Genomic DNA, 14,710 nt, shown 5'->3' on the forward strand with positions numbered 1-14,710 from the left:
TCAGAGACTGAGCCCGGAGCTCCCACGGCAGTGACTCTTCAAGTGTTAGTAAACACATCCAGACCAGGGAAGAGAATCATCTGGATCAAGGTCACCTTAGAAGCGCAAGGTGTCTGCCAGCCTGTCAAGCAGAGCCTTTGGCTGATCTGCCCGAGTCAGCTGCCTCTCCGTTTCTATCTTGGGTGCTGGTTCAAATTACTGGGCTTGGTTCCCCTAAGCTCCTCTCCACTCTCCACATCCTGCTTCCTTCCGAACCTCAGGTGACCTTGTGCCCTCCCTTCCTCCCTCAGCCCCCCGCTATACTCCCCTTCCCCTCGCACCCACCCCATCCTTCTTTTCCTCTCTCTTGTTTCTCTTCCTTTCCTCGCTCCTCACCCCCAAACCATCTTCAGGTTCCAGTCTTAAGCGCCCAGGGAGCTGACTCAGGGCTCTTTCTTGCCTTCCTCAAACTGGCCCCACATTTATAAATTTCCTCAAACAGGCTTGTGCTCGGCCAGTGGTCCACTCTGACCCCCACTTTCTCCTCCCCTCACTTTCCAGGTACCTTGGTACTGTTCTCCTTCTGGTCCTCGTCTTGGAGCGAGGGGCGGGTTTCTTTGGCCTGGCCGAAGGAGAAGGCTGTCAGTGTAGGAGCGGACTGAGATGAAGGCAGGGGATGCTTCACGGGGGCAGCAGACCTGTCTCTGACAGGCAGGGCTGAAGGTCTTGGCTCTGAGGAGTCAAGAACAAGAATGGAGCTGAGGACACCCAGCACTCTGAAGCCGCCTCACCCTTCCGGGCTGCCCCTGGGGCTCTGTGACCCTGCGGCTGGTGAAACATTTTACTACTAAGCCTGCCACCCTCTGCTGTTCTGCCCAGTGCTTGCTTGGTGGCAGAAGTCTACAGAGCAGCGCTGGTGCACACAGAGCGGGCTGCCCAAGGACCAGCATTCTCCTCTCATGCGTGCGTCCGTCCACCCACCCATCCACCCAGATACCCAGATACCCACTCATTCAATGATTACTGCACACCTTAGTGTAAGATCGGGAAGGGAAGAGCCTGGGCAAGAAACAGGAGGTGGTCTGTTACCTAGAAGTTTAAGATAGCTCCTGAGGATGCCAGTCTGTCTTACCTGAGAGGCGTGCACCTCAGGAAGAGAGAAAATAAACCAAGCCCCATCATCACACAGTGTGGAAGGACCAGAGAACTAATCAATGTCGGTCGCATCCCCTCGTTTTACGGATAGAGAAGACTCAGCAACATTCACACGCTCTTGTGACTGTACAGTATTCATGTCCAAGTGACATCAAATCAATAGTGTCTCTTAGTCACTCTAGATTTTCCTAATCAATAGACTTCAAAAGCAACTTGTCTTATTATGGAGGCAGGAAAGGGGTAGATCAGCTTTCTTTCAATGAAAAAAACGTTATCTGGGTTCTCCTGTTCATAGTGTTTGGAGTACACTGCTCTTGGGTGAACCTGCAAATAAGGGGTCTGCTGGAATGGGGGTCACCCTCTGGGGCTGCCTGAGGTTGGAAGGGACACCTTGAATCTGGGACCTCCAGGAGGGCTCCCAGGTTACCCTGACCTCTGCCCAACCCCTGCCCTCTGCCAAGGATCCCTCTGCTTCGATCGCTGGAGAAGGATGGAGGGCCAAGATAGAGGAGGGGTAAAGGCTTCGTTTGCTCAAAAATAAAGGGGCAGGGCAGGGGCAGGACACAGGTGCTCAGGTGCCAGCTAATGAGGACAAAGACTGCAGGAATGCCACGAGACTGAGGAAGCCCCCAGCTTCAGACAATGCCACGTGAGCTCCTTCTGTGTGGTAGGCGTGTTACACGTACGGGGCCATGCTATCCCCAGCTAATGGCTGGAAGATCAGAGAGCCCTTTAAGGACTTCACTATTGTGCATCCCCTCTCCTCACCCCCAACTCCATGAGACAGCCTGGAAAGCCTTGTCTGAGCAGCCTGACCCCTGCCCCTAGCCCCCAGGGACCCGGTTCTCGAGCAGCATGATGAGATGCAAACAAGGTGATGCAAACCAGGGGACAGTTACAAACTGGGGTCTCCTGGCACACTCAGGGGTAGCCGTTAGGGACACTGTGGTTGTCAGCATGGGTCACACCAGACGGCCCGAGGTCACCCCACTGCAGCCCAGCCAGACAGCAGCAGGGAAGCGGCCGCCCCCGAGGTTTCTATGCCAGGCCTGACTCTCAAGCTCAGCTCAAGTGCTGAGCCTGGGGCTTCCTGGGCCACCGCCTCCCCCTCGCCAACTGGCGCACTTGCTCAGCCAGAGGGACCTGCTGGAAAGCTGGACGGGGCGTGGGCCCCCTCCTGCCGGTCTGCCCGGCCACTGAGGTATCCTCCTCCCCAGCCTCGGGGTGCTCCATCCAGATCCCCTCACCTGACCCAGGGCTCAGCTTCCCTCCTCCCCGCAGTTAGGTCATCAGGCTAGAGAGCCTCCTGCCTCCTGTTCTGAAGCTTCTCTGTGCCTCGGCCTCCAATGCCCTCTCGCCTCCCTAATATCCCAGTTGGCCCCGTTCTCATGACACAGAAGCCTTCCAGCACCCGCTGCCTAAGGGGTTCGTGGGATGTGGTTCAATGTCACACTCGGCCTAGTGAGGAACATTCTCCTCTACCTGCTTAAAACAGCACAGGGCAGCTGCACAAAGTGACAGAAGCATGGTCTCCGTGGCCATGTGGACCCACGTGCGCATATGATGGGCTGCCCTCCAGACTCCAGAACCAGGGACAAGACCCAGCCTGCTGTCCCCATGCAGCCGTTCACAGGTCACACAGGCCCCTCTCGCAGCTGGGTTACCGGGAGGCTCTGTGTGCCGGGACACCTCCGCACACCTGGCCCAGGACACCTCCACACACCTGGCCCAGAGCCCAGAGCACACCTGGCCCAGCAGCTCTCTGAGGTGGCAGGGCCCATGGCCTCAGCTTCCCCATCCGTGAAATGAGGAGCTCAGGTCCGAGGGTGCTCACGCCTACTCCAACCCTAGTTCTGATCCCCTACCCAGTCCAGGAAGCAGGGAGTTGGAGAAAGCAAGTGGGGGTGCTTGTGGGGAGTACGTACCCAGAGATTCAGGGGTCTTCTCCCGAGGCCCACTCTCCCGAGCCAATCTTAAAAGAATGGAGGAGAGAAAAGAACCATGAGAGATGGCAAGTAGAAGCCACCTCAGTGAGGAGCAGGGGGGTTCCTGGATGGGACAACAGGCAAGATGGGGGGAATCAGAGAGGGGTTGTGGGCAGCTCTGTAAGGAGGCTCTCGGCTTGGAGCTTGGAGCTCAAAGCTGCAGGAGATGCAGCTCCATCCGCAAAGTCAAGGGCAGGCTGACAGGAGACCAGACCAGACCAGTCTGAGTCCAGACACACGCCGCACATCACTGTCTCTGCCACCTTCAGGGGTCCATGGCTTCTCCCCACCATTCCTGCAGGAGTCTCTGCCCTGGCGTGCACAGCCCTCTCTGGTCACCGAAGTGGCCTTTCTAATGCAGATCTGATGGCACTTCCACGCCAAAGGCCTTCAGTGGCACCTGGCTACTCCAGGATAAAGCTCACGGTTCTCGGTTTGGCCCACGGGGCCATGCAGTCCTACTAACCTCGCCCACCTGTCTCGCACCAACACCAGTGCACACCCCTTATAGCTCCAGGAATGCCTCCTATCTCTCCCTCCTCATTTCCCAGACTCTCCCTCAGCCTTCAAAACTTGGTTCCGGTCTCACCTCCTCCAAGAAGGCTTCCCAGCCTGATTGAGATCATTTCCCAGCAGGCTCCCCAGAATGATTGGCAGCCTCCTATCTTAGCGCTTACCTCACTGGACTTCAGTCCAATGGTTTACTAATAAATCTCTCTCATGAGCTCCTAGGACACAGAGACTGTCTTGTTTGGCTTTGTTTCTAAGGAAACTGGCATGTAGCAGGTGCTTGAGAGCTCTTAAGTAAGTAAATGGACGCGTGGACGGACGGGTGAATAGTGAAGGGACGAAAGAAATGCTGACAGAGGCTCCTCCCCACCTCTGTGCTAGCCTCCCCAAGTTAATGGAGAGGAATCATGTCACAACAAGGCAACAAACGGGGAGGTATTTATTGTGTGACTAAACCACACCAGGTACAAGCTTGGCACGGTGGGAGCCGCAGAGATTTCGAGGCATGGGCTCTGCCCCGCAGGGCTCCCAGTCGAAGAACAGATGGGGCTTTAAATAAAAGTGTGGTCAGATGGTCCGTGGGCTACATGCTGTGTAGACAGTGCAAAGGAGGCTCTTCCGGAATCGCCTCCCCAGGGAGGGCAGGGAAGACCTGACGGCAGGGACTGGTGTACAACTGGGGCTTGAGAAACAGTAGGAGCCGAATGGGGGGCCCCGGGTGAAGGCTGGTGTTGGAGCTGCGCAGATGGGGCAGGGAGGTTCTGGAGGTGGGACGGATCCCCAGGGCAGCACAGGAGGTGTGTGGGGTGGCGGGCCAGGGATGGGCCCTGAATGTCAGACCAGCGAGACTCGTCTTTAAGCTGCTGGCACAGGGTGTCAGAAAATGTGGATCACGTGGAGGAAAGGTACCCAGGGCGGTGCAGGAGAAGGGAAAATGAGAACGCAGAGCCCACACGACAAGGTGCCGGGCTAGGAGCTGTCGGGGTGCTCAAGAGGAGCCCGTGAGTGGAAATGGAGAAGGTAGGGGCAAGAGAGGGGTGGCAGCCCTCGTATTTTCTCTTGCTTACAGAAAACCTGACGGGGTGTGGCAGTCTGCTGGGCCATGGGGCCACGGGAGCAAGAGTCGAAGATGATGCTGAGACTGGAAGATGGAAGAGAATGCCCACACCCTGGGGGACGTCGGGAGACTGTGGGAGGGAAGCGGTTTGGGGAAACGTGCAGTGGCCCACAGGTGTGGCCGTGATGGTGGCACAGAGTCGCTGCCTCCTTCTGACCCCCGGATCCGTGTTGGCCATGAGGACACTGAAGAGGTCCACCAGTGGGATGGACATGGAGCCTGACCCTAGGGAGACCTCCGGCCAGAGCAGGGGATGAGGGCATGAGGAAGATACCCATCGTCATAAGCTGCCCGCACAGACAGGACTCCCCCGGGGAGAACACAGAGCGGGCACAAAAGGCTAGGACCGAGCCACAGGAATGGCCACATCTAAGACATGGACGAAGGAGGGTGCAGGGGGCACTGTCTAGAAGGTTCTGCCACCGAAGGTCAAGTAGCAGGCTTCAAGTCAGGAGGGAAGGAAGGAGGAGGTGACAAGGAGGTCAACACCTCACAGGATGTTAAGTCAAGAGCAACAAGGGTGGAGTGAAGGTTGCTGGTCTGGGGCCGGAGGATCCCCCCAGCCACCAGGACCACCTCTGAGGGGAGGAAGGGCCCAACGTGAGGAAGCAGAGGTCAGTGGAGCGGCCGCTCAGATCCAGGCCCAGGCCCACACCCTGCAGGGCGGGAAGGAGGTAGACGTGTGTATGCATAGGAGGGAAGGCAGCATGGGAGATGGAGAGGTGAGGAAGCATGAGAGAGAAGGGAGCACTCGGTCCAGCAGGCCCCCAAGGGATTGGAGAAGTGAGGCTTCTCTCATCCTCCCTCTGTCTGTCTGTCTCTGTCTCTGTCTGTCTCTCTCTCTCTTACACACACACACACACAATTACTCCAGCATCAGTTTGGACTGACCGTGGGGGTGTTCTGGGCCATCTGAAGAGACCTGTCCTCCTTACATGCCATAAATCAAGATTCATTACAGCACAGCAACCCTCTACCCACCCCAGTCCCAAACATCTTTGAGTATGAAGACCCTTTATTATGCCCAGACCTTCTGTGGACCACTCCCTCCCACTTCCATACCTGTACCTGGTAATGCTCGTACTTTTAGTATCTATTAATTAAGAAAATACTTAATAACAAAGAGCTAGCCTCAACAGAGCTCCTATTTTATTCACCACTGCGACAACCACAGACATCCGCAAACTGGTGGACTCCGGAGGCCGAGACACTGTCTTCTGAGCCCAGACACACAGCCCACTGGGCTCAAGGATCAGCCCCGTGCGGTCCCCAGGCCTGTGGCCCATGGGTGAGCCAGGCTCTTCGTGTGCCCGGCCCCCCAGAGCTCCGCCCTGGCGCAGAGGCTCAGTGGATCCCAGAGGGCTAGACGGAGAGGGGGCTGCTTACCGTGCGCGGGGGGCCCTCAGACCCGTGAGGAGACCCTGGCCTGGAGGCAAGCGGCTGGGCAGGGAACCAGGAGTACAGGAGGAGGCCCCAGCGGACACCGCGGCCTTCGGGATGGGCGGGATCACAACGCCCCCCAGAGACTTGTGCATCTTCTCATCATTGCAATGCAGGTATTGTCTGGAGATCTGCACCTGGGAGCAGAGGTTGGGGGGAAAGTTCTGGAAGCTCACGTCCCTGGCTCCTTACATAGGGTGGTCCCTTTTATCAGGAGCCACTGGGGTGGCAGGCAGTGCTGGGAAGTGTCTTCTGGTTTTTCTTCTCAGCCATACCACTCTGGGACCCCACCCCCACCCCACCCCCACCCCTGCCCACTCCAAGAGGAAGACCTGAGGTGGGCGGGGCAGGGGAGGGGGGAGGTTCATCCCTATTCATTTTTGTTATTATTATTTGTTTTTCTATTCTTCTCATGTCAGAAACTTCTACAAATCAGAGCTGAAACAGATCTTCAAAAACATCTGGTCTAATACCTTCTTTTTATAGATGTGCAAACTAGGCCCGGAGAGGAGGGGGACTGGCCCAAGGTCACACACCAGTGAGGAGCAGAGTGCAAACTCAGACCTCCTGAGTGTTAGCCCAGCCAGCTTTCCCCTCTGTCACTCTCCCTTGCCTATAACGGCGAGGGTCAGAAACAAATGAGGAGTTCCGGAACATTTAAACCAGAGAAGGCCTAGGGAACCCCCAAGTGTGGGACTGGTGGTCACACAGCTGTGCTCAGCCCCGCTGGGGCAACCTGCCGGAGCTCCCAGGCCATCTGCCAAGGTTTTGGGTGCTGTGGGAAAGATGCTCCCCGTCCCCGTGGCCCCCTTATCCCTGAGGGCGGCCACTCACAAACCTTGGGAGAAGCTCCAGGCTCAGGAACCAGGGTAGGAAGGAATGGAAACAAAGAGGGACCCCTGGGTGGCTCCATTGGTTAAGCACCCACCTTCAGCTCAGGTCATGCTCCCCGGGTCCTGGGTTTGAGCCCTGGGTAGGGTTCCCTGCTCAGCAGGGAGTCTGCTTCTCCCTCTCTCTCTGCCCCTCCCCCAGCTCATGCACTCACTTGCGCTCTCTCTCTCTCTCTAATAAATAAATAAAATCTTTACCCCCCCCCCCAAAAAAAGAGTAGAAACAAAGACAGGACAGAGAGGCACAACGCAGAACAAACCACCTTACCTCCTGGGCACCAGGTCTCAGCTCCTGGGGACCCCGACTGCTTCCAGGTGGGTCCAGGCCCTTTTCCTTGGCTCCGCCAGCCTCAGGGGTGGTGGGGATGCTCTGGATGGGAGGCATCGGCCTGGGCGCCCTCAGCAGCCTCTGAGAGGTGGCCCGGGGGATGGTGCTCCTCAGAGGAACCCCTCTGGGGCCTCCCAGAGGATCCAGGGAGGCTGTGCAGGGGGGTGAGGTGAGGAATAAGTTAGTCCCAGGAGCACGGGGAGGGGGGCAATTCGACACTGGCAATAGGGCCACGGGTTCCAGGGGAGGCCGGGACTGTGAGAGCAGAAAGAGATCCACCACCAGCCCCCCCACCGGCCCCAACCCCACCACTAGGCTGAGCAGCAGACAGAACCAAGGACCCGTTCCCATTCCTATAAAATTTAGCAAAAAGGGCCAATCAAAGTCATCTATTTAAAAGTCAGAGGCAGGACGGGCAGGAAGGATACCAGTCCTGGAGTAGGAGTCAGGACCGTGGGTCCTGGCTACAAGCTGTGGGACCTTGAGCAAGTCTTTGAATCCCCACTTGCTCTTCTGTAAAATGAATGTATTTATGTCATGGGGTTTTCCAAAGATTAGTGACTTACATAAAATGCCAAGAAAGTACTGGGCACATGGCAGGTGCCCATAAATTATTTCTGTTCCCCCTTCCTTTCCAGCTAATGATACGGGGGTACTGCTCTTTCGGCACAGGGGACATCCTGACCTAGTCTAAAAGCAGACCACAACACTTTGAGCTCTTTTATAAGTAACGTCTGTGCCCAACAAGCATTCGGTGCCCCCTGCCCACGCCCTCTGGAATAGCGCCATGCACCCTGCCATCCCCACAGTAACGAGCTCAGGATTATCTTTGCAATGATTGGTGGCAGTGAAAAAAACTTAGACTTTAATTCTCGAAGGCCTTTCTGTTCCAGCTATACCTAAGTGGTCGCATCAAAACCACCAAGTCCCAAATAGCTTCTCTGCTCCCCTGGCGAGCCTGGCTCCCCTTTGCCCTCTGGTCAGTCCTGCCGGGGTGTTGAGGGGAGGGAGGCAAGGAGGGGTCACAAGCCAGGTGGAGACAGTACCCACCTGGGGCCCCATCTGGGTAGTGGCACCAAGAAGCCAACACAGCCTCCATTCAGGGTGCAAAGGGCAGCCACAGCCCTGCCCTGGGGACCAGAGATCCCCGTCTTGCCACACTTGCTGAGGGACTTCCATCCGCACCTTGCATAGAACAACTCCTATTCTTTTTCTCCTGCTCTAGAACTTTGTACAAAGAGATGACGTGTCTAGAGAAAGATTTCGGACCTCTCAGGGAGGGAGTCCGTGAACTCCCTTTGGTCTAGCAACTCCAGAAGTTGTACCACTTAGAAATTCTAAGCAAGCTTCTCCAGCACTCTGATACCCTACCTGCTGCCTCCATACTGTCCAGCCACAGGGGACTCCTTACAGGGGCTCCCCGTGTCATCCTGGGCATGGTCACAGCCCCAGGGAGACGTTAGCAGGGGGAGTATCTTACTCAATGGAGAGCATGTCCCCAGTGTCCCCCCCCTTCCAAAGACCTAGAGCCTTCTTATTCCTCGTGTTACTCAAACATTCACTGAGCTACAGAAAGGACCCAGTTACATGATTGTTCCAGGAGAAGAGGAGAGAGAAAAGGAAATGAAAATTTATTAAGTTCTACCCACAATGCCAGGTGCTGAGAATTCTGTGCACAATATTTTCATCACACTCAGGTACACAGAAATATAAGTATCCCCATTACACTAAGGGGAAACTGAGGTTGAGGGGGTAACTGACTTGCCCAAAGTCCCAGAGCTGGCCAGTATCAGAGCTAAGATTGGAACATGGCCTGTTTTCCTGGTTTATCCACTACTCAGATGAGAAAGAAATATAAAGTGCCCGCTGTTAGGGGCGCCTGGGTGGCTCAGTCCTCAAGCATCTGCCTTCGGCTCTGTCCTGGGATCAAGCCCCGCCTCCGGCTCTCTGCTTAGCAGGAAGCCTGTTTCTCCCTCTCCTACTCCCCCTGCTTGCTTGTGTTCCCTCTCTTGCTGTCTCTCTCTGTCAAATAAATAAATAAACTCTTTTTTTAAAAATGCCCACTGTTCAATTCTTGGCTCATCTGTTTAACAAGGATTTCTGGAGAATCTCCTTTGCCGGGCAACTCTGCCTCACACTGAAGCCTCCGCAGCCACCCTCATGGAGGTTCCACCAAGTGCAAAATCCCCATGAAAGACAAATAATCACACAAGCAAACACACCAAGGCAAACCGTGAGAAGAGCTAAGAGAGAAAACTAGAGGGTTCCATTAGAGAGTGTCACTGGGGTGGATGCCGACTGGGGAGTCAAGAGGCCTCTCTGAGGAGGGCTCCTTAGCCAAGCAGGAAGGATGAGTGGTAGCCCCGTGAGGAAAGGAGGGGGGTGGGGGGAACAGCCTGTCAGAGCCTGAGGCCAGACAGAGCCCACCTGCTCCAGGACTAGAGGGTCAGTGTGTCTGACCACAGAGAGCAGGGGAGAGAGTGAGCAGAGTGCAGGGGAGAGAGTGAGCAGAGCTGGAGGGAGAGGAGCAGAAAGCAGGGGAGAGGGTGTGGCTCAGGCACATGGTGAAGGCAGCCGGCCTCACACACTGGGGACTCTGTTCAGGCGCTTACTCCAAGCACATCCCAAAACCTCGGGGTGGTTCTAAGCATTGTGAGTGGGAGCAGGAAGGAGGCTATGATCCGACTGGCAATTTAGAAGGATCCCCCTGGAGAGAAGACTAGAAGGAGGAGAAGGAGGCCAGGGTGGGAATGGGGGGGTGAGCTGGAAGGCCACTGCAGAGCCCAGCTTGGAGGGGCATTCCCAGGAGGGCGGCTGACAGCGCCCTGGGTGGGGGCATCCTGAGCAGCCCCTGACCCTCAGAGCCGGGTAGTGGGGGTCCCTGGCCTCAGGGTGTGTGGGAGGTGGGTGGGCAGGGCCCAGGGCTCACCTCGGGAGGATGCTGCCAAGCCCTCCGAGAGCCTTCTTTTCTTGAGCTTGTCCTTGATCTGGGTGGTGTCCCGAGCCACACTGTTGGCCTCAGACTCCAGAGAGGAGAAGGGCGCCAGGGGGTTGGACCCCAGAGACAGGGCCGCAAGGCCCCGGGGGTGGCCATTCCTGGCCTGCCAGCCCTTCAGGGGGGCATCCAGCTTGGGGCTGTAGGGGTCCCCTTGTCCAGGCAACAGCTGCAATGGCTTCTCCAGCAGGACACTTGGAGTTGGCCGGAGGGAGGCTGAGGGAGACAGAGGTAAGAGTGGCTAGGCACCCAGCACCCTCGGTGGCACCAGGCCCCAGCGAACTCTCCAGTGCTGCTTCCTTAGAACAGTCAGGCCTTGCCCCACGAATCCCGATCATTTAATGTTACCATCGATCTTGGGTCAATCCATTCATTCAACAGTCTCTGGGAAGCCTGACCTTAACAAGGTGTGTCCTGAGCTACTCAAGGGAAGAAAATGGGAGTCGATATGCAGCCCTATGACAGCACAGACATGAGCCGTAAATCCTCGGGGAAGGTCTTCTGCCCAGGGACCACCATCCAGCCACCTCCAGGGTCCCAACCAATCCATTCAATATACCTGACAAGACCAAATGCAGATTGTAAAGAGAAGTTGAGGTGACTCAATCATGCTTCCATGCAGACACCAGCTTATCCAATCGCCCATTCAATAAACATTCAGAGTGTCCCCTCTGTGCCCAGCACTGTCCAGGCAGTGGAGACTCAGAGATGGGTGAGACACAGTCTTTACCGAGGAAGGACTTTCAATCTACTACAAGAAAAGATTCATCTTTCAATGGGTTCGTTACAAGGTCAACTGGGAGATATGCCCTGAGAGAGATGCCAACAAAATGTTTTGTGCACAGAGAGGAGGAAGAGAAGGATCTGGAAGGCCTTCATGAAGTGGTGGTGTTTGAACTGGTCCTTGAAGGAGCCTAGACTGTGGGAGGGCTAGGGAAAACAAATACAGAGACCAGCTTTTAGAATCTCTGCCGCACACACAGCATTTTTGGAGGGCCTTGACCTAAGCCATGAGACCCGCAAAGGAGGCCACAGATCCTGGGTGGCACCACGCCTGGCAAAAGCTGACCTGGGTGCTGGCCACAGGCCTGTAAGGGAAGTAGCTAGAAGAGGGCAAGGAGCTAGAGCAATCATGTTCTCCCTCGCGAACACGGGAACAGGGGTTCTGCAGAGAAGAGGGTCTGTAGCTGGAAGTCAGAGCAGAAAGTAGAAGTTGAATGGCTGGCCTGCAATATTCACCACGCCAGCAGCTGTCCCACTACAGGTGTCCCTGTCCCCACCACCGCCCTGGCTGCTGAAGGCCCGCCCAGACCCCAAGCAAGGGACAACAGACTGCATCTTCATGGGGGCTTTCCCTGGGATCTGATGAGAGCAAGGGGTGTGCTGGGATCCCCAATTCCTTGCTCCTGGGGCTCTCCCTTTGTGCACCTCCACCCCCTGAGGCACAGAACTGAAAGGAACCACCTAAAACCAAAAGGGATTTCAGCAGCAGACTGCAGTAAAAATAGCGTGTGCCCTAGCGGGACCACACAGCCAGGCTTCTAGAACAACTCACATTCTCTCTCCAGGAGGGAGCCCCAGCTTTGCTCTCTGGTCCCGGGCCCTGATTGGACAGCTGCCAGCAGAACCCCAATTCTCTGCCCCCAGTCCCCAGGGAGGCCACCGAGGGCACTGGAAGGCCATTTGGTGTGACCAAGTCAGCAGGCCAAGTCCCACCCACCTTACCTTCTCCATAAGTCTGCAGCCTGGAGTCACTTCTTCCTCCTGGGACTGCGCGGGGCCCCGTACTGGTCCGAGGGACACTCCCACAGTACACAGCCACTGGGGCCAGAACCTTGGCTGGGGACAGAAGCACCGGAAGCCCACTGAGACCAGGACTGGGGAAGAGGCTGCCCCAGCACTCTTCCCCTTGGGGTCTCTGTAGCCCACCCCCAAACCAGAGCCTGGCTTATGGATGGGGGGCCCACCACCCCACCGCCCAGTCAGCCAGGGCACCACGATCCCCACCAAGGCCCACCACCCCACTCTTCTCAGCCCTCTTGGCCTGGCTCCCCACTTCCCACACTCACCTGCCTTCTCCATCCGCCTTTTCTCCAGGCGCCCCCACCCCCACTCGGCCACCTCTTCTTAGCCTCCTTCATGGGCTCCCCTCCTCCACACACCCCCCACCCTGCCTCTGTCCTCTGCTCATCTCACGGGCCGCTTCTCACTGCCATGCCTTTCATTGTCACCCTCATGCTGTAACCCCCTGACCTGTGGCTTTGGCCCTGACCTCACCCCGCGGACGCAGAGCAGAGCATCCAATTACTGGCCCAAAACCCTCTCCTGGGAGTCCTCCAGCCCCTCATCAGCGTGTCCCACACTGAACCTTCACCTTGTCCTAAACCTCCCTGGCTCAGCACATCAATTTGATTGATCCCTACCTTAGATATTTACCAAAGGCTGCCTGTCAGGGACTCGGCCTCCCAGCCCCTGATGAGACCCGAAGGTTAGTGCGGGAGACAATGAATAACAAGCAGTGACATTGTGGGGAGCTCAGGAGGAAGGTGGCTCAGGGGGAGGGGCCCTGAGCCGGGGGAAGTGGGAGGGGGAGCCTCAGCGAAGCATCTGCTGCTTTGAGAAGCCTTGCCTCTCCTCGGTGCCCCCACAGCAGCCCAAGCATACCCCATCTTACCCTCCCCTCTCCTGGCCTCTTCTCCCCTTGCCCTGAACCATCCTGGCACAGGGACCTCATGCCATCCATCTTTGCAGGACCTGCACTCAGGGGGCACTTTAGTATTAGTATTACCCCATCCAAAGCACAGCTCAGGACTATGCACAGGGCCCCGACCCACCACCTGGAGAAGCCTCCGCCAAGGTGCGACCCAGCATGCCCACTCCCAGGGTAGAAGGTCCCCAGACAGGAGGCAAACAGGAGTCTGTTCCCTTCCTGTTTGTGTCAGCTATGTGACCCTGAGGAAGTAAGTTAGCCTCTCTGAGTCTCGGTTCCCAGGTCAGTAAAACAAAGGAGTTGGACAGGATTAGGGGTCCATACGGTCATACCTGCATCCTATTTCTAGACTTTTAGGTTTTTCTTAAGCTTTCAGTACTTCCCACTTCCCTGTAAGAATCTAATGCCCGGCAGGAACCTGATGTGGCATTAAATTACGCAACTGTCCTCACATTAATATGGCAAAGCCCCAGGTGCTCTGTCCCTAGGTGATGACCTGTGTCTGGATCTACTCTGGTCCCAGGGCCCCGGCTCCAGCCCCGCCAGGGAAAAGCAGCTCTCCACCTCACCAGCACCCCCTCCATCTGTGGCGGGGCCTGTGGATCCCCTCACTTGCCAGAGGAAATTGAGGTTCACACAGTTGGTCCCAGAGCAGAGCATCAGGCCTGGAACTCCATCTCCTAACCCTGAGCTAGCCACACTGTTCCCTTTCTCCTGCCCGATCCGCTGAGGAGACGGAGACACCCAGCTGTCCCTGAGGGCCCAGCCCTATGTCCTCTGACTACAAAACAGGCCAGCTCCTCAGCCGGCCCACCAGCACAGAGAGTGGAGGCAATCCTCCACCGAGTTTCTAGAACACTCTGAGCCTTTCCCTGGGCCCGGGAGCCCCCAGACAAGAAGCTGAGCATAGAGCGCCAGCGTCAGCCAGCAGAGATCTGGGTCAGGGCAGAAAGGCCTTGTCACCTGCCTGGCTCCATCTCCCAGGATGAGGGCAGCCCCTTACCTGGGGGGACAGCATCACGGGTGCTCATGCCCTGGGTGGGGAAGGAGCCTGAGAGGTTGTCCAGAGGCAGCAGCTACTTCCTGGGCGGTAAGCACAGTCCTTGGGGATCCAGAAGGCGGCAGCCCGTATCATCCGCGGTCCTACGGTGGGGAGCGGCAGAGGGATGTCAGTACAAGTAAATGACTTTGCAGGAAGCCCATCAGGAGCCCAGGTATTCTTGGAGTGAGGAAATCTGCTGCTGAACCAAAGAACATCTCTTTTCTGACATTCTGCCTCTCTGAGATGCTTGAAGCCTTCCAGGTGCCAAGCCAGGTGCCAAACTGCGGCAGAGCAGTTTGTGAAGACCGTCACCGAACCCACGAAGCTGGCTTCACTTGTGGCTTTGACAAGGACACCTTAGTGTCTCTGGGGAAGGTGGAATTTATCAAGGCGGAGTCTGACACCTTCTTTCCCCATGAGTTTCTATTTTCTTCAAAACCCCATTTTCTCTGCCCACTGGCCCAGAAGCTCTTGAAGAATGTCAAGCTTTGTGACTCCGCTTCTCACTCGGGTAGGTGGCAGGGTCTCCGCAGAAACCAGCTCTCCAGTTTCCTCTCAG

The 14,710-nt window shown here is 56.5% G+C and overlaps 1 protein-coding gene across 4 annotated transcripts in view; it reads right to left on the reverse strand.

The window, feature by feature from the left end:
• TOGARAM2 (TOG array regulator of axonemal microtubules 2) overlaps window positions 1-14,710 on the reverse strand; it is a 58,454-nt gene that overhangs the window by 26,339 nt on the left and 17,405 nt on the right. For all 4 annotated transcript variants that reach the window (XR_009357411.1, XM_059188723.1, XM_059188722.1 and 1 more), the window contains 7 exons: window positions 14,113-14,252; window positions 12,125-12,238; window positions 10,334-10,615; window positions 7,345-7,556; window positions 6,133-6,323; window positions 3,060-3,106; window positions 545-711 (listed from right to left, as the gene is read on the reverse strand). Coding sequence is in view for 3 of the 4 variants with exons in the window: in XM_059188723.1 (XP_059044706.1) it covers window positions 545-711; window positions 3,060-3,106; window positions 6,133-6,323; window positions 7,345-7,556; window positions 10,334-10,615; window positions 12,125-12,238; window positions 14,113-14,140 (1,041 nt within the window). In the remaining variant the exon portion in view is untranslated. The remainder of the gene's footprint in view (window positions 1-544; window positions 712-3,059; window positions 3,107-6,132; window positions 6,324-7,344; window positions 7,557-10,333; window positions 10,616-12,124; window positions 12,239-14,112; window positions 14,253-14,710) is intronic.

The sequence above is a fragment of the Mustela lutreola genome, chromosome 9 (assembly GCF_030435805.1).
Source record: "Mustela lutreola isolate mMusLut2 chromosome 9, mMusLut2.pri, whole genome shotgun sequence".
Lineage (NCBI taxonomy): Eukaryota > Metazoa > Chordata > Mammalia > Carnivora > Mustelidae > Mustela > Mustela lutreola.